The sequence below is a fragment of the Eurytemora carolleeae genome, unplaced genomic scaffold (assembly GCF_000591075.1).
Source record: "Eurytemora carolleeae unplaced genomic scaffold, Eaff_2.0 scaffold2085, whole genome shotgun sequence".
NCBI classification, from domain to species: Eukaryota; Metazoa; Arthropoda; class Copepoda; order Calanoida; family Temoridae; genus Eurytemora; species Eurytemora carolleeae.
Genome location: NW_019397971.1, coordinates 6,954 through 31,871, shown reverse-complemented (window position 1 = coordinate 31,871; position 24,918 = coordinate 6,954). Strand labels below are relative to the sequence as shown.

Sequence of the window (24,918 nt, the reverse complement as noted above, 5' to 3'; positions counted from 1 at the left end):
CAGTATTTTTCCAATTACTTATCTTAAACTTCAGCTAGAAACAAGCGGGTTGCCTTTTCAAATGCGTATTCCTAGGGCTACAAAAATTATAATTGAGTTGGTGAGGTAAAACCAAAAGATAAGGCGTTGGAACCAGTGGCGTAAATAAGGGGGGTTATTGGGGTTATGTACCCCCCCCCCTAGAATCCTGGGGGTAATTACCCCTGAACTATTCAGTCCGTGAATAGCGAGTTGTTACTTTGTTTTTGTTTTTAAAAAAAGGTTGATTTTAAAATTGAATATCTTTAATTGCGAGAAAATGATTTAAATGTGCAGATACTTCAGATATTTCAGATTTTAAGTCAACATATTCTAAATGATTCTAAATTCTAATGTCATTACAATTAGATGTTTTTTAATAAAAAAGGGTATGGGCAATGAAAAGTGCATTTTTACTTCTAAATAATCTCATTTCCATATTAGATTTATTTAAGATCTTAACATACTACATTGACGACAAGAAATTTTTAGAAATTAGAAACAAAGACAATATTTTTTCAAAGTTTTGCAGAGTAGCTTTTCTGAAGATTTTAAAAAGTAACTAAAACCAATATTTTGATATACATGATATTTTTCTAGGGGGGGGGGGGAGGTTAAAAAAATAAAAATTTAATTGATAAATAACTTTCTGAGTTGTCTAAATGTCAGAGAACTGGAATTATAAGCGAATGATATTTTTTGCCAATTACTTTTTCAAAGCCAAAATCAAAAACAAGTGCTTGACATTTTTAAAATTGACAAGTTTAGTGCTATACAAAAGTTTAAGCGTGAGCTAGTGCAACCAATCAAAGTCGATTTATTCATGTCAACAGATCTAACTTTTTATAGGAGGCTATATATCTATTTGCTTTTTTACGTTTTATGAACGACTTGTACAATAGTTTGATTGTACACAAATTGTAAATAAGTGCGGCATTACTGATCAGAGGCTATTCCTTATCAGCACTGTACAATGGTCGACCAAATGATGTTTCACTTTGCGCTATCTATCAGATAAGAATATTTCGTAAGACATTTGGCAGTCAAACTATCGTCCCCAAAAATGTCATGTTTCGTGGGACATTAAAATTTTTAAAATCATAAGTTAAGTCTAAAAGTTGGCTTACTATTCCGAGGTTAATTTTACAGTTAGTAAAACTTGCCATGAATAGGTTGGCAATCTAATGACTGAACTAGAAGAAACAAGAACATTATTGGAGAACTCTGAACGAGGAAAGAAGATTGCTGAAACAGAACTACAGGTTGGATAAATAACGGAATTTGAAAATGCGGGAATTATTTTCTCTTGCTTTTGACAAGAACATTTAAAAATATATGGTCGTTCCTATAGTTTTCCTTCTTACAATCATTCTTTACTGTTTCTTCATATCCCTTTTTTCAATATAAAAATACCTTATTAAAAATATATGGTCGTTCCTATAGTTTTCCTGTCCTTCTTACAATCATTCTTTACTGTTTCTTCATATCCCCCTTTTCAATATAAAAATTCTCTATTAAAAAAAAATATTGAAATCCAGTGTTATCACAATTGTTAATTTTTTTCTTCAAAAAATTACATTATTTGTTTTTAACATAGGAGGTTCAATCAGGACTGACAGCGCTAAACATTGAACATGAGACATTACATAACAACAGAAGAAAACTTGAAACAGATTACAATAATATCATGGTGAGAGATAAAAATTGATTTAATAAAGCACAAGAATATAAAAAATATCCTTTTGAATAAAAAAAACAGTGAACAAATCGTCTTTAATCTCTTACCGTTAGTGAAGTAATTCCTGGAATATAAATTGGAAATAAACTATTAAAATTCCTGGAATATAAATAGGAAATAAAGTATTAAAATTCCTGGAATATAAATAGGAAATAAAGTATTAAAATTCCTGGAATATTAATAGGAAATAAAGTATTAAAATTCCAGTGCTTATTTTCACACCCTAGCCCCAGCCTGTAGAATATCTGTTTTTTATGTTCAAAGTGAAAGTCCTTTTCTTTTAAAAATGCAAAAATAATTTATTTTTAAATATTCAGGCAGAAATGGAAGAATTTCAAAACGCGGTAAAACTCTCTGAAGAGAAATGCAGGTATTAGGATGACAGATGACAGAGCAATTTGAAAATAATCGCAATTGAAGGCGTAATTAAAGTGATCACCACTTTATACAATTGCGCAACCGATTCACCAAATTAGCAATTTGGAAGTCAGACGTTTTACATTTTTTATGTGCTATATTCTTACAATTTTCTTTTTTGTTTCTGCTGCATAGTTCAGCACCATTAACCATAAATAAAATTAGCTAAAAGAAAAACTTAAATACCTTAATTAATATCATTTATCATCACTTTCAACTACAAAAATGTAAAAAAAAATCAATAAAGGAAACTGGTAGAGGATAAGATGCGACTTAGCGATGAATTAAAACAGGAAAAAGAACGAAGTGAGAAAGAGGAGAATCAAAGACGATCTCTTGAAGTTCTTTTAAAGGTAAAAAAAAACAGTAGAATCAAAGACGATCTCTTGAAGTTCTTCTAAAGGTAAAAAAGAGTAGAATCAAAGACGATCTCTTGAATCTCTTTTAAAGTAAAGAAATAAGAAAGAGTAGAATCAAAGACGATCGCATGGAACACTTTTAAAGATAAAGAAATATGAAAGTGTAGAATCAAATACGATCTCTTGAAACATTATAAAGTAAAGAAATAAGGAAGAGTAGAATCAAAGACGATCTCTTAAAGTTATTTTAAAGGTAAAGAAATAAGAAAGAGGATTATCAAAGACGATCTCTTGAAACTCTTTTAAAGGTATAGAAAAGAGTATATTCAAAGACGATCTCTTGGAACTCTTTTAAAGGTAAAGAAGTGAGAAAGAGGAGAATCAAAGACGATCTCTTGAAACTCTTTTAAAGGTAAAGAAAAAGAGTTGAATCAAAGATGATCTCTTGAAACCCTTTTAAAGATAAAGAAGTGAGAAAGAGTAGAATCAAAGACGATCTCTTGAAATTCTTTTAGAGGTATAGAAAAGAGTAGATTCAAAGAAGATCTCTTGGAAACTCTTTTGAAGTAAAGAAATAAGAAAGAGTAGAATCAAAGACTATCTCTTGAAGTTCTTCTATAGGTAAAAAAGAGTAAAATCAAAGACGATCTCTTGAAGCACTTTTAAAGTAAAAAAATAAAAAAGAGTAGAATCCAAGATGATCTCTTGAAGCACTTTTAAAGTAAAGAAATAAAAAAGAGTAGAATTCAAGATGATCTCTTGAAGTTCTTATATAGGTAAAGAAAGAGTAGAATCAAAGACGATCTATTAAAGTTCTTTTAAAGTAAAGAAATAAGAAAGAGTAGAATCATAGACGATCTCTTGAAGCACTTATAAAGGTAAAGAAATAAGTAAGAGTAAAATCAAAGAGGATCTCTTGAAGCACTTTTAAATATAGAGAATGATAAAAAGTAGAATAAAATATGATCGTTTGAAGCTGCCTGAAGGAAAAAAGTGTTAAAAAAGTCAAAACCCCATTTTAATTAGCACTACCATACAATTGTTTTTTTTTCTAATTTTCAATCCTGTAAAATGAATTAATATATAAAATTTTAAAACTCCAATCCAAAAAAGTATACCGTGGTAGGTGATAATATCAATATAATGAAGACGACTTTTGATTTCAATTTTGATTTATATCAAGCTTCTAAACAGCAAGGATGCACAAAAACATGGAAAAAAGGGATTCATTCAATTCTAAAAAGCTTTTCACTGAATACATGTAAACTTGTAATTCGATAAAAAGCTATTTAACAATTAAAATCTCAATAAAAAATTCGACTTCATTTAATTGATATAATCACCTACCACCGTAGCTAAAGTTCAATCTTTCCGATACTTAACCTTGTTTTCAATATTTGTTAATATTTACATTAAAATTGTTAAAGAGTTGTTCTAATACGTCAGAGTATAATGTAAAAAATCTAAACAAACTATGGCTCTATGATGTCTCTCCTTATTTTTTTTTCTTTACTCTTTATACTTACTTTGTTCTTTCCAGTAACTGCAGTTTTACACACAGTACATGGTACAGTACTTAATGTACAGTACAGTACAGTACGGTACAATAAGTATAGTACAGAACAGCGCAGTGCAGTACAGTACAGTACAGTGCAGTGCAGTGCAGTACAGTACAGTACTGTACAGTACAGTATATAATAAATATTTCTTGATTTGCCCAGGATGCCGTGACTAAAGCAGAGGAAGCAGAGAGTTCATCAAGCAGGGGTGGACGCAGAGTCATTGATGGATTAGAACAAAGGTTAGAATATAAAGTCAGAACCAGAAAACTGTGGAATATGAAAACGGCATTATACACAATCATTAGGTGTATTTGATGCATGTTACAACTTAGTATAGGTTTACTTGTATCTTAAACATCGATTATCACGTGAAATGTTCTGTACAGGATTGAACACTGCACAATTGTTTTGCTTACCTACAATGAACATATTGTACATGGGTCAAATCAAAATCATATTTTGAGCCTAAAAGTCGTCTTCTTAATCTAGAGTTTGTCATGGTTCTCACTGCAGCAACCAGAGCTTGGATTTTAAAAACCTAGACACGACTAAGCCAAGTTTAGTGTAATAAAGTAAAGTTATGGTTAGAGCCGATCTTAATGATTTCCAAAGTTCTGTGGGACTTGCGGTTTAAGTTCTAATAGATTGTAAATTTCTTTAAAACTGTCTTATTTTTGAATTTAAAATCTTTTGAAAATTATTCATTTTATTATAAATGGTTCAATCTGTTTTTAAACAGTAATGTTTTTTTTTATTTGTTCATAAAATCTTTTCTCTACAAGTTTTTAAAAATGTTAACTGTGATGCACAAAATGAATGTTTTTAAAAATTGTGATTTGTGACCTATGATATGTGTGTCATGCAGAAAAACTTTTTTTTCAATTTTTTTTAACAACCTACATTAATTGATTAAAACATTGAGATTTTTTTCTCTGATTTTTAGAATTCAACAGTTGCAAGAAGAATTAGATCTTGAACAGGTAGCATAAAAGATAAAATATATTTATAAAATAACATGATATTAGATCGTTTTCCAAACCAAATAATTATTAGCAAGACAATATAAATATTTCATGTCTTTTTAATACAGGGTGTCCCACATCATATTAGATCATCCTAGCTGTTAATATGCAATTTTCGAGACAAACAATTAAATATTGATGAATCATTTAAATAATTGTATAATTAGCTAAATAATAAAAATTGCAAGTATAAAATACTATTTTTTTTCGAGTATTATGTTCGTACTTTGGCTTTAAAGCTTGCAGGTGATAATCCTATATGATATGTACGCTCTGTAGTCTGTATATTAAGATTGATTGATTAGTGACTTTTTTTTATCAATCAGCCAACCACCCACCGGAGGTCGCTGCGTTTTTACTTTAAAAAAAAATTGTAATAAAAAAAATTTCAAAATCGTCCATAGGGTTGCGAATTGACGATTAAATATTGGAGAAATCCCAGTAAGCTCTGACAAAAAAATATTTCAAAAAGTAAATATGATACATCATTTTCTTGGAAATTTCATGCTGAATTCAGATTCGAAAACCATTTTTAAAAATATTAAAATGTAAGGAAGTTATGGCCAAATGACGGATACTAGATTCCGGTTTTTTAACTTGTTAATGTTTTTGATAAGTTTTTCAGCTCTAACTCACTCTATTTTCATTTTTTTAAACGCTTTTTGATTTGACTTCAGCATTAAGTTTCCAAGAAAATGATACATAACTTGAAAATTTGAAAAAAGTTCAAGGACTTAAGGTGAATTCTCCGATATTAAATCGTCAAATAGAACCCTATGGACGATTTTGAATTTGCTTCCGATTGCAATTTTTTTAAGTGAAAACGCAGCGACCTTCGGCGGGCGGTTGGCTCAATTCAAATATTGATCACCCCAACTGTATATTATGAAAAATTACATTTTATTTAATCTGTTCGGACCCGTGAACTAGCTGATATTTAGACAAAGGTAGGCGAAGCACTCCGAAACTACAGAAGATCTGAAAGACACTGTAAAGAACTGAATTTAAAACAGGAAGAGGATAAGGAAAACTATTCAAAACTTCAGGTTAAAAACTTTTTCAGAAAAAGCAAAAACTTCATGACACATTTTTTCACAAAAATATTTATTTTTGAATTGGTTGCTATTTCGTTACCAACAATTGAATTCTAGATGAACGATTAACAACATTACCTCTTAGACGTTATTCTGAGTAACAATAACGAAGATTTAGATATCGCCGTTTTTTATCTAGAAAAATTGAAGACGACTTTTCTTTTTAAGTTTTGATGTCTATAAAAAGATTTCTTCAAAATACAAGTTTACATAGAAAACAAAGAGAATCTGAAATTTGCCTTTTTTCTTTGTTTCTATGTTTATGTGTTTCTATGTTTATGTGTATCCAAGCTGTTTTAAAGCGTGGTAGAATAAAAATCTAAATTAAAAGTCGTCTTCATTGTCTGATATGTACGACGTCGACTGTATGAACATTAATTTTTCAGGAGCTGATTGAAAGGTTGGAGAAGAAAGTACGTATGTATAAACATCAAGCTGAACAAGCAGAAGAGAGAGCCATTACCCATCTTAGCAAGGTACAGTGGGAACTAGAAAATAGTGGAATCATTGTTTTCTTTTATTCGGTGATGATGATAAACCAAACCTCTGTAGAGTGAAAAATGTAGATTTTTGTTCCACATTTGATTGAAAATATATTTTGGTCTGAGTAGACCCTCGTCAGTTCTTGGTTTCTGTCATGAAGATTAAAAACAAACTTCTTTTTAGTTAAATATAAAAAACCTGTCGACTTTTTCTTTCTTTAACAAACAAACGGAATTGAGTCTTTGTCACAAACTCTGAATTCATAATCCCTATTTCTTTGGAACCCAATATCGTAAATATTTGATATTTAAAACTTATATTATTTGATCTAACAGAATTCATAGTTTGAAATATCTAAGGTCTACGACATTGGAATCCAAAGATATTGGGTTTAGAAAAGCAGAATTTGTGGCAAAGACTCAATTCCTTCAGAACCAATTTAATTTCTTAAATCGAGCATTTTAAACTTCAAGTTTTTCATCAAAGTTAAAAATATTATTTTCCGACAAAAATAAAGTTCTAAAACTCTAGTTAGTTTTGTGTAAAATCAAAAAAATCGTTGAATTCTTTAGAAAATGCGCAACATTTTAACAAATGGTTTTATTGTAAGTTCAGATACCCTTTTTACTTTGTATATTGCGATAACTATTTGAAAGTCAACCTTTAAATAAGCCGACGTTTGGCTGTTGAAATGTGTAATGGAAAAAAATATATATATATGTTACTAATTTGTTCAAACAGTCTACATTGTGCAGGTACACCCATTAAACATGAAAATTAATTGACAAACTTAAAATTTTCTTCTTTTTAATTTGTTTAGACATGAAGACGATAAATAATGATTTACATCATTTTTTAAAGTCGTCCAATCTAAAAATAAGAAATACGATTTTCAACTAATTATCATATTTATTGGGACACCCTGTAGCTTCGAAAAGTTGAAATGGAAATGGAGAAGATTGATGAAAAAGCAGCAAGTTCTGATCAGGTGACTATAAAATATAGTTTAAACTTTATACGGACTTTTTAAATGTTGGAAATTATTTCATGCGGAAAGAAAATTCTTGATTTAAAAATCCTAAAAATCAAAAAAAGAAATTTGACTTAATTTCTTTTCTGACAAAAATGTAATTTAAGTTTTGCCAAAATATGAAAATGTTTTATATGTTTTACTGATGAAGATAAAGGTAGTAATTTTTTAGGTTTTGAGGAAGTATCGTAGGCAAACTGTTCCATCTAATATGATGTAACAAAATACAAGAATTGAACGCTTGTAAAGTTGTAGTTAAATCAGAGCTGGAGACTTTTGAATTCACAGAGTGCGTTTCCGGTTTCCTCGTGGACATTTTAGAACATTTAGATTCAATTAGATTTAATTAGATTGAATTAGACCATTTATATTCAATTAGATTAAATTAGACCATTTATATTCAATTAGATTAAATTAGACCATTTAATATAATTAATATTTTCAAATCCAACTCAAGCTGTTTACAAGACAAAACAATTTGTTCATCAATAAAACGGAAAAATTATCTGTTTTAATTTTTTGATTAAGTTTAATAACAAATTTGTTTGAGATCTTGTCAATTTTATATTAATCCTATTGCAATACATTTTTAATCATGAAATTATTAATAAGTAAGATATACAGGGTTACGTACCCATAGTTCAACAGAGACATCAGAGACGACTGAATAAAATTTTCTCATTTAAAAAAATCAAAATGGTTAAAACTCCTGTATGAAATTTTTTGAAGCTGTCAATCTCTAAAGATTTAGTAAATTTAATATGAAAATAACTTTTTGTATCCTCATTTCTGGAAAAAACCCATTTAATTTACCCATGAGGGGCAATTCTAACTTTTGTTCCTTGAACAACAGAAATGCACACGCAGAGATCACAAACATACAGATCAGTTATTTACAAACATACAGTTAAATAACACAAACATACAAAAGAGTAACGCAAACACGGAGAAGATTAATTCACAAACATACAGTAGAGTAACACAAACATACAAAAAAGTAACACTAACATAAAGAAGAGTAACATAAACATACATTATTATAACACAAAACATACATTATGGTAACAGAAACATACTATAGAGTAACACAAACATATACAGAAGAGTAACAGGAACATACAGAAGAGTAATACAAACATACAGTAGAGTAACACAAACATACAGAACAGCAACAGAAACATACAGAAGAGTAACACAAACATTCAGAAGAGTGACAGACAAATACAGAAGAGTAACACAAACATACAGTAAAGTAACGCAAACATACAGAACAGTAACAGAAACATACAAAAGAGTAACACAAACATAAAGTAGGGTAACACAAACATACAGAAGAGTAACCCAAACATTAGTATAGTAACAGAAACATACAGAAGAGTAAAACAAACGAACAGTATAGTTACAGAAACATACAGAAGAGTGTAACAAACAAACAGTATAGTAACAGAAACATACAGAAGAGTAACACAAACAAACAGCATAGTAACAGAAACATACAGAAGAGTAAAACAAACAACAAAAGGTTTTGCAAAAGCAAATCGAAAATATAATCAGTAGATACATCCTGTTCTGTAATATAATAGAATTTAATTCCATCTATAAATAATACAAATAATCAACAAAATAACATTTATTGGAGAAGAATATTTTTCTACATTTTTATAAAAATATTTCCAGTTTTATAACTTTTTATAAATACTTTTTATTCTTTGTATAAACACGCCGAGTAATTCCAGAGTCCAGACCTTTCGTCACAGATTTCTCACCTATAAAAGTTGTGTTTTTAACATCTTAAATCTAATAAAATAAAATAAAATAGAAATATAAATGCTAGCTTGAATAGAAACTGCACTGCTTCATATACAATAAGATCAAAACAACTATAGAATATGAAGACGACATCTAAGCAACTTTATGTCATTGCACAGTTGATGATTTTCATGTTCAGTAAAACATTTGATTTTTCCCCAGTTTTATGGGTTTCACTGTAGATAAGACTTTTTACGATTTATTCTGAGAATAAATACTTCAATATAACGTAGACATATCTAAATTTGATATTTTAAAATAAAATTTTTAATAAAAGAATTCCAAAAAAAATATCAATATTTTTGGTCATTGTATATTTCCCTTTAAACATTTAGATTAAAAAACGTATGAAATGTTAAACATATTTTAAATCACATGTTAAAAAGAATTACTTTTATGCAAAATGCTAGCAAATAATAATTTTTTGAGGAATAACTGAGGATAAGTTTTTCTTGAAAATATAACTTCTTTTAGTAATCATTTTAAACATTTTGTATAATTTCAATTCTATGGAAACATCCTTGTATAGAAACTTCGCAGAATTCGCATAGGAAATAATTGCTCGCAAAAAATCAAATTTTTTTCTTATATCTTTTTAATCTGTTTTCATAAAACTATAAATTCTTCAAGACCAAGATGTTAAAGAGTTTTTACTTCCATCAGGTGCAAAAATAAAAAGTTTTAGTTTGCGGCAAGGAATCAATTCCTTTTTGCATTAAAGGATTTGTAAAATCCTTAAATTTTAACAAAGCTGATCAAAAAATGTCTAATTAAATATTACCTAACTGAACTTCTTCATCCCCAATACTGAGGTTTATTTTTATTCTTGGAGCTGCCATCTTCACTTCATCATTCTAAACAATAATATAATAGCAGTGCTGCCATCTTTACTTCATTANCATTGATAATACTGCCATGTTTACTTCGTCATTATGAACAATAATATAACAGCAGTGCTGCCATCTTTACTTCGTCATTATGAACAATAATATAATAGCAGTGCTGCCATGTTTACTTCAGCAATCTAAACAATAATATAACAGAAGTGCTGACATCTTTACTTCATCATTCTAAACAATAATATAACAGCAGTGCTGCCATGTTTACTTCATTGTTCTAAACAATAATATAACAGCAGTGCTGCTATGTTTACTTCATCATTCTAAACAATAGTATAACCGAAGTGCTGGCATGTTTTATTCATTATTCTAAACAAAAATATAATAGCAGTGCTGGCATCTTTACTTCAACATTCTAAACAACATTCTAACGTTGTAATCAATTGATTTTCAAATTTAATTTATTTGATTTGATGTGTTTTAAAGTTTGAAATATATTAACAAAGACTCAATTTCTTTTCATCAAACTACAAATTTATCTAAATCAGAACTAAAATATACACCTTTCTGTTACTTGTTTGCTGTCCCTCTTCCTCTTTCATTTTCATAATCTGTTCTTGTTGGTACCTAATATGCAGTAAGATTTGGTGCTTCTATATTACATTTTATTACAGTTTAGGAATACAAAAGTTAAATTGGTCTTTAAACAGTTAAAAAAAGACTGAAGAGTGAAGACGTAATATTATAAAGGGACTTTAAAATTGTTATTTAGAAGCAATGTCCGTCTCACGATGGTACCTCCAGATCTATGTCTAATCTAAAATAAATGAGATTTCTTTTTTCCCATTTTTTTCAAATGTGCCCTCTCTTTATAAACACAATGAAGATCCATTCCTCAACGTAAATTGGAAATGACACACTGTTTTTTCAAGGTCACATAAGATGACATCCACGGCCTCGTTTACCTGTGTCCCAGCATCTGTAAGGTTTGTCCCAAATTATGAAAAGTATGTCCCAGCACTTGATAGCTGGTGGATAGATCATCCGCCATCAATGGTATATCCTGCACCTGTAAAGTTAGGTATTATCCTCAAGACATTTTCCCCAAGGAAGACTGTCTAAGTGACATTTTCCCAAGTGCCAACTTCCCAAATATACAATTTACCAAGGGGCAACTTAGTATGCTTAGGCCCTATGAGGCCCGGTCCTTGAGGCTATTACAAACTAGGGGGACGAGTGTTGCGGCTAGGGCAGACTTTGAAAGTTGCCATGCCGCTTTTGGTATGTTGCCACCTAGGAAAATATTTTGACGTCTGGTTTCTTAAAAAGCAAATAATGCGTAAAAAAATGCGCAAATTGCAACAAATTACACCTTTTTTAATGAGCAAAAACATTTGCAAAATCATGAAAACCTAAATGTGTATTCAAGAAAAAATGAAAATTTGCAAATTCCCTTTAAAGGCGTTTGTGCAAAAATCTGTGCAAAATATCTTTTCAAAGATTGTGCAATCTGGTTGCTTTTGTTTCAGGCTTTCCAAAGAGCTATAAAATGTTGAAATCCAATGACTGGAATTGTAGGTTTAAATATAGATTAAGTCTTGGTAAAGGTAAAATAAGGCATTTAGGCAGTATGCCTAAGGACTAAGGCAGTAGGTATAAAAGCCCATCTTTTAGCTTTAAGTGATGCGCATGTGTTAGTTAGAAAAGTCAGAAAATTTGAGCTTCCGAGCCCAAATACTTTTTGAGTTTCGCAAAAAAAACGATAGGGGGAGATTTGGTCATAACACTTCAGTTATGCGAAAAATATTTGCAAAATTCTTGAAAACCTTTTGTGTAAATGCAAATGAAGAAAGACCAAAAATGATCAAATTAACTTTGAAGGCATATGTGCAAAGATGTTTGCCAACTATTTTTGCAAAACTTGTTCATTCTGCTTTGTTTCGTCATTGGCTTTCTAAGAAGTAAAGATATTTAAAATCCAACAGTTAAAAGTTGTCACAGATTTGATTCCTCAAAGAAAAAACATTTAAAATTGCAAAGAGTACATGTACGGATAGTATAGCAGAGAGAGTTATATATATATATATAAAGAAACAAACAATTATTTTTTAACAAAAATGTTGACGAAGCCCATCTAAAATATTTATGATCATAATACTAACCTTTGTTAAATATTGAAGAAGGTTTGAATCAAGATTGGGTTTGATTAATCCTGCTATTTCTGTAGACAAATCAGGAGTTAGGTTACTGCAGCAAGTTTAAACAAAATAATCTGAAGATTAAGACTTCAACTGCAAATCATCTTTTAGTTTTGTCGCAGTTTTCATAGAAAATCTTAATTGCAAAGTTTAGAAAAATAGATTCTTACAAATCATTTCTCCCATTAAACGAAATGAAAGTTTTACATTCCTTTTGCAGACTAAATTATTTTTGTAATAAGTCTCTTATTAAGGCAGCTTTCTTCTGAAATATTATTATTTCGAAAAAAACTTAATTGCAAAGACTAGAAATAGATTTATAGAAATAGTTTTTCATTCTTATCCTAGTGGAAGAAATAATTTTTTACATTCTTTATGTAAATAAATTATTTTAGGCTTTGACACAAATGCACACAAAAATCAAGTTATCAATTCTGAAGGCTTCTTAAATTCTTCTAAAATATGGGAAATTTTGCCAATGAATAGTTTATCACAAATTCAAATGACGACCTTTTGTTGTAAACCTTTTATATTTCAAATGTTAATCATTTGATTTAAAAAGTTCACAAATAAAATTTCTGCAACATTAGGTTGCAAAGATAAAGTAATTATAAAGTTGTTATAGTTTATAGTGTCGAGTGTTCAGTTTCTCTAATTGATCGATTACAAATGTATATATTGTGAACATGTTAACAATTTTTAAAATGTCTTTCTGTTTATTTTTAACAACAATTAATAAATCAATTTCTATTTTACTCAATTAAAATTTCAAAAAAATAAATTCATATTATAAATTACAATTGTGTAAATTAAAAATATTAAGATTGTTTTGTTCAAATGCCTAGAATATTGTTGAAAGAACCCATTTTGTTGATTTTCCTTGGAGTCAGTAGTTCTACTGTTTGATGAATCAAAATCCAATTTTCCTTAAACAACGAAATATCATTTAGAAAAAATCTAAAGTTTAAAAAATGACTTGATGTTTCTAAACAATATTTACCTTTAAAGGAGTTGAAAGATTCAGAAACACTTCTGACCTTTAAATTAAATTCATAATTTTTTTGTTTCACTTTTTAGGAGAATTTTAGAATGTCTACCTTGTCCAACACTATTTGAGGTTTTAAGGTCGGTTTAGAACTGAGTTGCGAGTCTTTCCTATAATACATAAATATAGATATATATATTGTTGTATTCCGGATTGTTTGATATATGAGTGAACAGTCCCTTGAATCCAACAGGAAGCCAGATGGATCAGTACATCCCGGACCGCTGCAGAGTAGACATAAGTCTCCTGCACATAGCCGTCCTGGGACCTGTGCTACATACAGTGCACAGACAGCTTACAGAGAGAACCTTTCTGAACGAGATATAAGAAGAAGACGATGAACCGCGTTCCAGTCATAGTGTGGAACCCTGCCTATGTTGAGGAACTAGAACCGGACGAAGGAGAGGATGTTGATCCAGCAGACCTTGCTCCTCTTATAAGTGGGAACACTCCAATTGTCACTGTTCCTGCTTCAGAGGATGAAGATGTAGCTGAGGAGGTTGTAGAGGATGGAGATGAAGATCATGATGAGGAAGATCTGCCCAAGATAATGCAGGATGTCCTTGAAGAGCTAGTGGAGCTTAATAGAGAAGTGACCCAGGGCTTACAAGGATTGGACCAGGAGCTAGGGAGTATAATGTCCCTTAGGGACACTAGCTCACAACAGCCTACAGTTGTCCCTAACGTTAATGTATGGGACACAGGGAAGGCTATAGAGCAGGAGTACAGGCTGCACCCTGACCCAACAATGATGGAGGTCAGGGACAGGTTGTCCAATCAGGTTTGGGATCTGCTCCAGATATTACAGGAGCGGGTTGACCAGCATACCTGCAATAATAAGGATATGAAGTTGATTGATGGACTGAAAACTATATTAGTCCTACACTCTAGACTCGGTATCCTGACTGAGACAGTGCTTAAACGTCAAGCTAAGAGACCTTAATAATACCAAGGGATCTAGAGCTAATGTTAAGCTATTATTATTATGTACATGATATATAAGTATGCATTTATAAATGTAAGATTAAATGTATCAATAAATATACTTATACATGTGAATGACTTTATTATTAGGGTGCTATTTATGTACGTGCATTTAAACATATAAAGCTATCTCGATATATGGAGATAGCTGAAGTATTGTAATGCCAGGTTACAAATATATATGACAGCGCATGAGGAGTTAGGCCCGCGGAATAGGACTAACCCGATCTGCAATGTCAACAGGTTACTCACATGATAGATATAAACAGGTTTAAGTACTTGTATAAATCTTATTAAGTGTAGATTTTAGATACCAGTTCAATGCACGTTTTGTGGTTCCCAGATACCACAATATTTATTATATCTTTAATAATAAAGCAAGGCATTTGAATTTAAAACATGTTTCTTATAGTCTGCCAAACGACTGGACCGATTTTTTTTGTGAACACTTATCCGGTTAGCCTGCAGGGGGTGACACAGGCTAAAAAAGTTCGAAGTTTTTTTTTCAAAAATCCTTTTTTTTAATGGAAATTTTTCTTTTTTAAAAATCAAATTTTTTTCTTTCAAAATTCCAATGGCAACGCTGGGCCCTTCAGCTAGTATAACGGTCACAATTTTTTAAGAATATATTTAATTTAAAAAAAATTTAGTTTTCACCTGTAATAGGATTCTGCAGGGGTTTCTTTTGAAGGAAAAATATTGCTCATTGAAGATAAACCTAAACATGGTGACAATTTATAAAGGTACACACTACTGCACAGTAACAGGATACAAATATGTTAATAGAAAACGTACATTTGTGTTATCTATAACCTATAAAAATAAAGTTGTAATCTCTGTTTGTCAAGTGGGTTTACTTTTAAAAGCTAGTTTTCTAAAGATGAGAGGGGAGAGGGTGGAAGATACCTGCTGAAGGGGAACTAGGAGGTGCTCTAGTTGGAAAAGGTTTTGTCTGGTTCATCTAAATAAAGGATTTATAAATCATCATTTTTATAATATAAATCTTTAGTGATGTAGCATTCTTTGAAAATGTCCCAGTCCCATTTAAAGACCCACCTTACTGTTGTATTTTTGCCTTCCACTACTGTACTTCTCAGTTCCACTGCTGTACTTTTCAGTCCCACTGCTGTACTTGTCAGTTCCAGTGCTGTACTTTCCAGACCCACTGCTGTACTTCTCAGTTCCAGTGCTGTACTTTCCAGACCCACTGCTGTACTTTCCCGTCCCACTGCTGTACTTCTCAGTTCCACTGCTGTACTTTCCAGTTCCGCTGCTGTACTTTCCAGTTCCACTGATGTACTTTCCAATTTCACTGCTGTACTGTGCAGTTCCACTTGATTTCCCGATTTTCTTGTCAGTTTGTACACCTCCATTCCTTGCACCTCCATTATGTACACCTCCATTCTGTGAATTTTGAACACTGTGTTTTGAAAAACCACCTTTGTCGAAGGATGAACTGAATAAAATATACAATAAACTGAAACATACAGAGATACAAAATGCGCAAGAAAAATAATGAAAAATCAATAGACAATTTTACATCTAGTTTAAATATGATTTCAATCATAACTCCTGTTGTTGAAGAGCTATTGAGAAGAACAATTAAAATAATTTTACTAAATAAATCACAAAGTTGTACCAGTAATGTCAAATCAAAGTATGGTTCATGTTACAAGATAATAAGATCAAATTTCAATTAATAAGTTGAGTTTAAATGTCTCTTCAATTGTTTCCGTTTGTTTATTTGTTTGCTTTGACAATTGTTTGTTTGTTTGTGTTTGTTTATGTACCTGTATTCCTTGTTGAAGGATCTCTGTGTAGTCCTAGGTTGACCTACGGCGACATGCTTCAAACTTTACAAAAAGTTACAAAAAGATCAAATATGTAAAGCATGTCCCCTCATAGAAAAATTGAAGGCTGGTGTTATAAACGTGTCACATTTTCAAGCCATACTCATTTTATAAACAGATTTCGTACCTTTAAACTCAATGTTGAAAATGAAAGGGAGGCTTAAAAATAAATTCAAAAAATAAATTGTTAAAAATGTATAAAATTGAAAATTTGACACGCATGCTTTTATAAAACATTTCACTAGGTATGTTGATTAGAAACTTGGCTAAAAAAAACAACTGTCGAAAATTGTCAACATTTAAAAAAAAAAAATTTTTGCTATTTTTTCAAAAGTTTTAATAAAAAGCTTACTTGTTACTGTAAGGCGTGTGAGAATTATAAGAAGGTCCAAACCCAGGATATTCTGGCGTTACAAAATGTCTGTAATACCATAATAAAGGTTTTATATGAAGACTCAATTCTTTGAAAATATATCTTTTATAAGATATTTACAATTTTCTTTAAAAAAAGTATTTTCTTGCTTTTATCATTTTAGTGCAAAATTTTACAATCAACGAGTAATTAAACTTTATTTTTTCCGAAGGGAAACACTTGTAATTGTTGATAACTTTATAAGCAAGATATTTCATAGGTTATATTTTTTCAAATATTTTCCAAAATATTTCAATTTTGTTTTAAAAGTTAACCAAAACAGTTGTGCTTTTAACTCTATGTTAACTCTAAGATATTACTGAAAGATTTTAAAAAGAATTAAATAAAGTTGAATGATTTAACTGTATTTCGGTTAATTAAATTTTTAGGAGTTTCCTTTGAAATATCCCAAAAATTCAAACTTTTAATTCGTTTTAATTAAACATTTTTTTCTGTTATTGCTTAAATTACCTGTTGCTTTCATCTCCTTTTAGTTCTTCTCTATATTTTCCAAAAGAACCTAAAAAAAATCTAAAAAGAACACAATGAAAGGAATTGCACATTAAGCTTTATCAAATTGGACGCAATATTTAAATCTTATATGTTTTCAACCATAGATTAATTTTATAAACGAGCTATTCACTCCAATTAGGGTTCAGTAATGTGTTTGTTGTCTATTCTGAACCAATAGAAATAGTATGGCGGTAACATTCATCTTTCTATCTCATTATCCAATTAGAGTTATGAATCCTGCAATCGGCGCTATCAGTAAATGGAAATATTTACTTCTACTGAAACTATTGTGAGAAAACTAAAATGTGTTGGGTTTCATTTATGTAACTGAAAATTTACCTTTTCTTATTCTTGCAAGTAAAATGAGAACTAGAGGAGCTACGAGATTACAAAATGGTAATAGTAATGTAAATTGATTTGCATGCAGTGAAATTTTAATGGCTCTATTAATATAATGGTCAGTATCCAATAAACTTTTGACAAGCAAACCTATAAGTTATAGGTTAAAAACCTTTTTATTGCTCGCCTTTTTAATATTAACCACGAGTTATGTTTATAAAGCCCTCCAGACTAACATAAAACTATTTAATATATTGAATTTAAAGAAATTCTAAATCTATTTTACCCTCGGATAATCTTGAAGGTCTAGACGTAAAAAAGTGCTGATGCAAGAGAGATGTTGGTTCTACAAAAAAATGAGATTAATTAGAAATTTAATTTAAATCCTCGGACCAAATTAAAAGTTGAAAGCCCGTGGTTTGAGATTTCACGGTTCTTGTAAATCAAGTTCAAACTTTTAAATTCAAACAAAAGACATCTACATACCCTTTCCTTCTTATACAATTTAAAGCGCCGCTTTTAAAGAAATATTATCATTATATCCCTTTATGTTTTTTAAACATTCTATAATTCAGTCACCTCTGGTTGTATGATATCTACTCTCCTGAAGTCTCATCTAAAATGCGAATTTTTTTCAGAAAGCAGTAAAAACATAACTTTAAGATTTTATTATAAAATGTTAGGAAGGATTTGTGTTTTCAATCTGAGAGTCACTTAAAATTGCGTCTACAGAGAGAGAGGGAAGGCACACTTCACCATTTTTTCGTGCACACCACTAATGACGTCACAACTCACCATTATTTCTTCCGATCATACATTTTTTTCAATTTAGGCAACGTCATGTTTTTCAACATAGGGTTGATTTTGTTGATTTTTGTTTGAAAACTAAAACAATCTTTGTAGCCAAAAAACGAAAAATATGTGTGCACCTAACATATTTTTCGTCCGGAACACACTTTTCTGTTGTTTTCTTATTTTACTTATAAAGTGCAAACTTTTGGTTATATTTGGCTGGAGTTTTAGAATCTTCAACTAAAAATTCACATTTTGTTTTTGCTTGAGGTATTATCATATAGAAATGTCCATAAATTGTTTTATTCCTAATGTCCCCTTCATAAGATGTTCTTCTTTAAGAACAAAATTTAAAAAATGTTAAACCATTATAAACAACATGACGCGGCTAAAAATTCGACTAAAATAGTTTAAACCACTTAAAAAAGAATATAAAAGGGTAAATTTTGACGTCATTTGTGGTGAGATGAAAAAATGGTGTGGTGTGCCTTCCCTCCCTCTTGCAGTCCCTCTAAAGAATGTCAGGTTGTCATTGACTATTCTAAAACCAACCTGAGAATTTTCATCTTCCTCTGTCTCTAATCTCTCTACATTTTTTTCTAAGATAAATAAAAGGAATCCAGTATTTTGTGGTCTAAACAAGAAACATTTCAAAACTTTTAAGTAAAATGACTTTTAATTTTGAGAAAAAAAGTAAAACAGTCCCCTACTTTTTTGTTATTCAAGTTATAAATGTAAAGCTTACATGTTTGAAAAGTACTTGAAAAATCGATGTAAAAGCGTCTTATTAAAACAAAAATAATTTATTTTGAACATTTTCCGACCTTTTTTGGCCATTTTTAAAACCTTTTGAGTACCCCAACAATTAAGTTAGCGACTTAAAAAAATTCGATATAACGGAAAGATAACTTTTTAATTTTTCATGACGTTTTTAATTAAATCTTTCAATCAGAACCTTAGTTTGGGCATTGTTTTTGAAAACGTTCTGAAACATTTTTGAATTTAAAAAGAGTTGTAAAAACATGTTAGACTTTTAAAAACTGGTCTGTACCTGGGATTCTATTATGTCTTTTATCTGCGGCATTGAACACGTTCAGTTTTCCAGAACCTGGTTTAACACGAGGTAAATTGTCTTGTTTTCTCCTAAATTTCAATATTTTTTAATTCTCAGAAAAAAAAATGGATAGTGTTTTAGATTAATATATTTTTTGGAAAATTTTAGTTTTAAGGAATTAACATTATAAAACTTTTTTTCCGTTAACAGCAAAATGATATTTGTAATGTTTTTTATTACATTTCTAATATTACATGGAAAATCTGCCAAAAATGTTATTTGTTTATTGAGTTGTGAATTATAAGATTGGCATTTATTAACTTGTTGTGTTTGGGAGTGTGCCGGCTATATCCGACGGACAAAAAAGATTTTTTTTTTAAAATCTTAAATTACAATTATTTTTTAAGATTTGTTTTTAAAAGTAACTTATACCTAGACATTGGAGAACTCTGTCTCGGATGTTTTTTATCGGAATTTCTGAGAAACCCTAATCTTTGTCTCATCTTTCTTTGATGGTTCGAAGCATCCTGATCAACTTTCATATTTCTGTTCTGAATGTGCATTGTATTTTTAACTTCTTCTTCAGGGTTTGGTAAACTTTGGGAACCAAATCCATATGCTCGTCGCAAATATCCTGATTTTGAGAAAGATCGTATATTGACTACTAAGTTATACGATGAGAACGGTTGTGTTTAAAGTGGAATTATAGTTGTTTACAGGACATAAAAAAACAAGCTAACATGGCTTCGTTTTGTAATAAAAATGTTGAAACTTATCAGCTACATTTATCAGCTTCAAAAAGAATAACTGAAAATCTTGCCACAACACATCAAGCTAATATGACTAATTTTATAAAAATGTCGAATTTTAAGATTTCAATGCACGTTTTTGTACCATTAGGATAATGACACACAGTTACAGCCTATATTAAAAATGTAATTTGTGTCAAAATCAAAAAATTGTTTAAATATGTTTAGAATTACCTTGAATGAAGTTTGATGTGAATGGAACTAAAGATGCTGAATGTTTTGACTCCTCAACATTCATATCCTCAAAATCATCATTATCCTGGATAAAATTATCATTGATAATATCCTCAAAAACATCTTTATTCCTGGTAAATTTGTTAATGAATGTCAAAATCATTATTATCCTTGGTAAAATAATCATTGATAATATCCAAAAAATATTTATATTCTTGTGATAATCATCATTGAATGATAATATCCTCAAAATCATCATTATTCTTGGTATTATCATCATTGGCAGAATTACTGTACAAATCACTGTCCTGATCATTGTTGTTGTACATAGGGTACATATATGGTCTGGGCAGTACATTAGATGAGTTTGTTGACGATCTGCCCAGCTCAGGTAGGTAAAGCATAGAGTATCTTGAAGTTTCCTTTTCTATTAATCATAAATTTATATTTTCGACAAACTTTTTTATTTAAAAATAACAAAGGTTTACACCATCAGGTTGCAGAGATCAGAAAATATTAAAATATTAGGTAAACATTTTCTCTCAGCTTTATTTAGAGACTAAACATCAGTTTTGAAATTTGTTTGAATAAAATTCGAGATTTTAAGATTATAATTGATTGTTGAGAATAATGGAATTAAAATATAATTATATTCCTAAGAGGAGAGGTACTGTGGGTAATTGGAACTCTACAACTATTTCTTCACTTCAAAATTAGAAATAATAATTATTAAAAACAAATTATGAAAAATAAAGTTTTTGTTTACCTAATGAAGCAAGAAAGCTGTGCAATTAAATCGCCAGGGGAACTTGACGTTTCAATAATATTTTTACAAATTTTCAAATTTAAATTTGTATCAAGCTCTGATAAAGTTGGTCGTTTTGTTACAAATCAAAGGAAGAAAATGCAAATCATTCATTTTTTAAAATTTCGGAGTTTGAATTCTCGAATTTTCTACGTTCAGTAGTTTCTCAAAATCGACCAACTATCCTTTAGAACAGTCTGAAAACACAGATTTCATATTATTAAAGAAGATTGTGGTGGTTTCATCAGAATTAGAGCATGTAGAAGAATACTCAGCAGTAGCAGTATTTATCTCAAGAACCCTAGAACAGACCATTATATGTGTATGTAGAAGAATACTCAGCAGTAGCAGTATTTATCTCAAGAACCCTAGAACAGACCATTATATGTGTATGTAGAAGAATACTCAGCAGTAGCAGTATTTATCTCAAGAACCCTAGAGCAGACCATTATATGTGTATGCAAAAGAATACTCAGTAGTAGCAGTATTTATACAATTACACACGAAATGGATAGGGTCCAAGGTATGAATACAGAAGGTTGGGGATATAGGGTCCAAGGTATGTAAATACAAAAGGTAGGGGATATAGGGTCCAAGGTATTTATAAACAGAAGGTAGTGGGATAGGATCCAAGGTATGTATATACATAAGGTAGGGGATATAGGGTCCAAGGGATGTATATACAGAAGGTAGGGGATAGGGTACAAGGGATGTATATACAGAAGGTAGGGGATATAGGGTCCAAGGTATGTGTATACAGAAGGTAGGAGGATAGGGTCCAAGGTATGTATATACAGAAGGTAGGGAATATAGGGTCCAAGGTATGTAAATACAGAAGGTAGGGGGATAGGGCCCAAGGGATGTATATATAGAAGGTAGGGGGATAGGGTCCAAGGTATGTATATACATAAGGTAGGGAGATAGGGTCCAAGGTATGTATGCATAAGGTAGGGGATATAGGGTCCAATGTATGTAAACAGAAGGTAGGGGGGTCCAAGGTATGTATGCATAAGGTAGGGAGATAGGGTTTGTGAGTATTTACTGTGAAGTATTTATACTGCTCAGAAACCATGGGGTTGATTGGCTTGAAGTAAACAAACTAGTTTTGAAACTAGTTTATAAAAACTACAACAATAAATATTGTCTTGATTCTGAATAACCTCTTATATTGTTAAAACAAAATAGTGGAATCATGATAATCTTTAGTTGAGTGAACAGTCCCTTAAAACCCTGTAAAGGCTGGGGGAGGTCTGAATCTATGTAAAGCCTTGGGGGTTGCGTTTGGCGCCCCCCCCCCTAGAAAAATGTCTTAGAGAATAGGTAAAGGGTTGAAATGCATGTTCATAGCCGAATTTGTCAAGGTCAGCTCATGGGAAAAAAATTAGACCGATAACTGTAATAGTTCGGGTGCTAGGGAGGGTTGAACAAATGCCTGAAAAAGGGTCGAAAAAATGAAAAAAAATGTGTTTTTTTGTTTTAAACAAATATCAAAGTGTGACACTGTGGTCTGTGATAGTGTTAAAAATGAGAGTGCTAGGACAAAAAACTACAGGGGGTCGCCAAACGCCCCCCACCCCAGCCTGTTTAGGGTTAAACTGAAAATATTACCTACTAACATGATTGTAGAATCCAGAAAGGATTACAAAGGTTGTATTGCAGCTAGATTCACTCAGACTAAACTTACCAACTGAATATTAAGATTTCTTACTTCAGAAACAATGAAGAAATTATTAGAATTAAACACTTTTTAAGCATTAAAAACTGTGATGTCTTCCACATTATTTATCATATTAAGGTTTATAGTCCACCGTTGTGAACATTCTATTCAAAAATGAAGGGTCACCTAGAATTATGCCTCCAAGGGCCTTGTAAAGAAATGTGAATGTCAGTGAATAAATATTTGATTTATAATAATTATCATTTAACAATTAAACAATTGGTTTACCTATTTTTATATTTTCAAATCTACCCTCATCTGTTATCCTTGATGCCAAACATGGTATAATGTCGTCTTTTCATTATTAAAAGATTTTGATATTTCAATTACAATCAGAAAACTATGAATGAGAAAGACGACTTTATTGCAATACGTAGCTGTATTTGATGGTGTTACAAAGCAAATATTTCTACTAGTAACTTATAGTGGTCGGTGTTTATATTAATATAATGAAGACGACTTTTCTATTTGAGTTCAAACTTTTTTTTCAAATTGCAAGTTTACAGGTAAATATTTATTTTTGTGTATAAATATAAATCTTGATAATAATAATATGTCTGACAGGCCTGTGCGAGATAAAGGGTATAAGAGCAGTACATGAAGCCTGTGCTGCTGTACATGCAGTCTGTGTTGTACACGCAGCTTGAGTTGTACAACTGCACTTTGGTACACAAAGTACACTCTAAAATAAAATCGTTAATTAAAAAGAGACAGTTAAGAAACAGCTTAGAGATTGTCTTAGATCTTTACGCCTAACCAGGCACGTGGATTTACCGGGTCTGTCAATATTTCAGAAATCTGTGACTTTCGATCATGCAATTTGACCCTTTATACATAATTTGTTAGCCTTTTTTCCTAATTACTTTTTTGTTGGCATATACGCTTTGAATATAAAGTATAAAATAAACAAATTCGTAAGTTTAAAGATGATTGAATCATTGACAAAAACACGTTCGATTTCAAATAAAAGAAACCGAATGCTTCTCACTCTGGTTAGTCCCGAGTGCAGGGCAAGATGGAAATTACCAATTCACAACGATTACCTTCAAAACTTTATCTGACCAGTGACCAATAAGGTGAAAGAGATTGTCGTTTTTTCTAGCTTTACAAGTGTTTAGTCCTGATAATTTAGTATAAATGCGCAAGTCACTTTGGTATTGAAACCACAATTGAAAAAAATAGTTTTAAAAGATATCAACATTGATATCTAAATGATATTTGATCAGACAAAACTTTAAAGGCACAGTTGTAAACCTGGCATTACCATCTTTGTACTTGAAATTACGTGATGTAATGCCAATTTGACTTTGTGACTCAACACTCAAAAGAGCGAGAAAACAGTCTTGCGTTCTAAAGAAGAAATTGCAAAAGTTTTTTTTTAAAGCTTATCTGATTACATTTATCTAATTACAAAAGTAGATTTCACATTTTATTTTTGGTTGGGCTATTTTCATCAAAAAAAGAGGGTTGGGTTAGTGGGGGGCTTATTATTTATTTTTGACAATGTTAGACCCCAACCAACATATTTAAAAACATCATTATTACTGTTCATACTTACAATTATAAATAAATAGTATCCAATGATGTTCATGATAACCTTCTCAAGGCTCCTCTTTAAACTAACTGAAACATTGAAGAGAACACAATATAGAATATATATATAGAATTCATGCGAATTTAATAATTTCTCAACAATTTTCAGAAGTAGACCAGAATGAAGTCGAAACCGTTAAAATGCACACAATAGATGCATTTTCTCATACCGTTAACATGCACACAATAGATGCATTTCTCATACCGTTAACATGCACACAATAGATGCATTTCTCATACCGTTAACATGCACACAATAGAT

The 24,918-nt window shown here is 30.6% G+C and overlaps 2 protein-coding genes across 2 annotated transcripts; one reads left to right on the top strand and one right to left on the bottom strand.

Moving 5' to 3' along the window:
* Positions 1-1,190: 1,190 nt before the first annotated feature.
* LOC111716487 (myosin heavy chain, muscle) lies at positions 1,191-8,115 on the top strand (the record flags this gene model as incomplete). The annotated part of the gene is given in 10 exon segments (XM_023491959.1): positions 1,191-1,280; positions 1,616-1,708; positions 2,074-2,126; positions 2,421-2,526; positions 4,254-4,333; positions 5,038-5,074; positions 6,058-6,162; positions 6,597-6,686; positions 7,622-7,681; positions 7,896-8,115. Coding segments are annotated over 10 exon segments (762 nt in total), but the record flags the coding sequence as incomplete, so codon positions are not given.
* Positions 8,116-9,412: 1,297 nt separating this feature from the next.
* On the bottom strand, positions 9,413-20,857 carry LOC111716488 (uncharacterized). The gene is made up of 21 exons (XM_023491960.1): positions 20,846-20,857; positions 20,542-20,626; positions 19,991-20,192; positions 19,556-19,647; positions 19,057-19,103; positions 18,292-18,328; positions 17,999-18,058; positions 17,332-17,380; positions 16,801-16,869; positions 16,389-16,451; positions 15,655-16,054; positions 15,505-15,559; positions 15,256-15,316; positions 13,667-13,724; positions 13,570-13,606; positions 13,411-13,495; positions 12,534-12,618; positions 11,337-11,440; positions 10,935-10,998; positions 10,314-10,386; positions 9,413-9,489 (listed from the first exon to the last, which is right to left on the bottom strand). The coding sequence occupies exons 1-21, from the start codon at positions 20,855-20,857 to the stop codon at positions 9,413-9,415; spliced, it is 1,815 nt and encodes a 604-aa protein (XP_023347728.1).
* Between the last annotated feature and the right edge of the window lie 4,061 nt (positions 20,858-24,918).

What these genes read in the sequence shown, in the direction of transcription:
- LOC111716488 (XM_023491960.1), bottom strand. An exon ending in GGCAAAAATACAACAGTAAG is followed by an intron (nt 15,560 to 15,654) that starts GTGGGTCTTTAA and finishes TCCTTTATTTAG; the next exon opens with ATGAACCAGACAAAACCTTT. An exon ending in AGCAAACAAGTAACAGAAAG is followed by an intron (nt 10,387 to 10,934) that starts GTGTATATTTTA and finishes ATTATTGTTTAG; the next exon opens with AATGATGAAGTGAAGATGGC.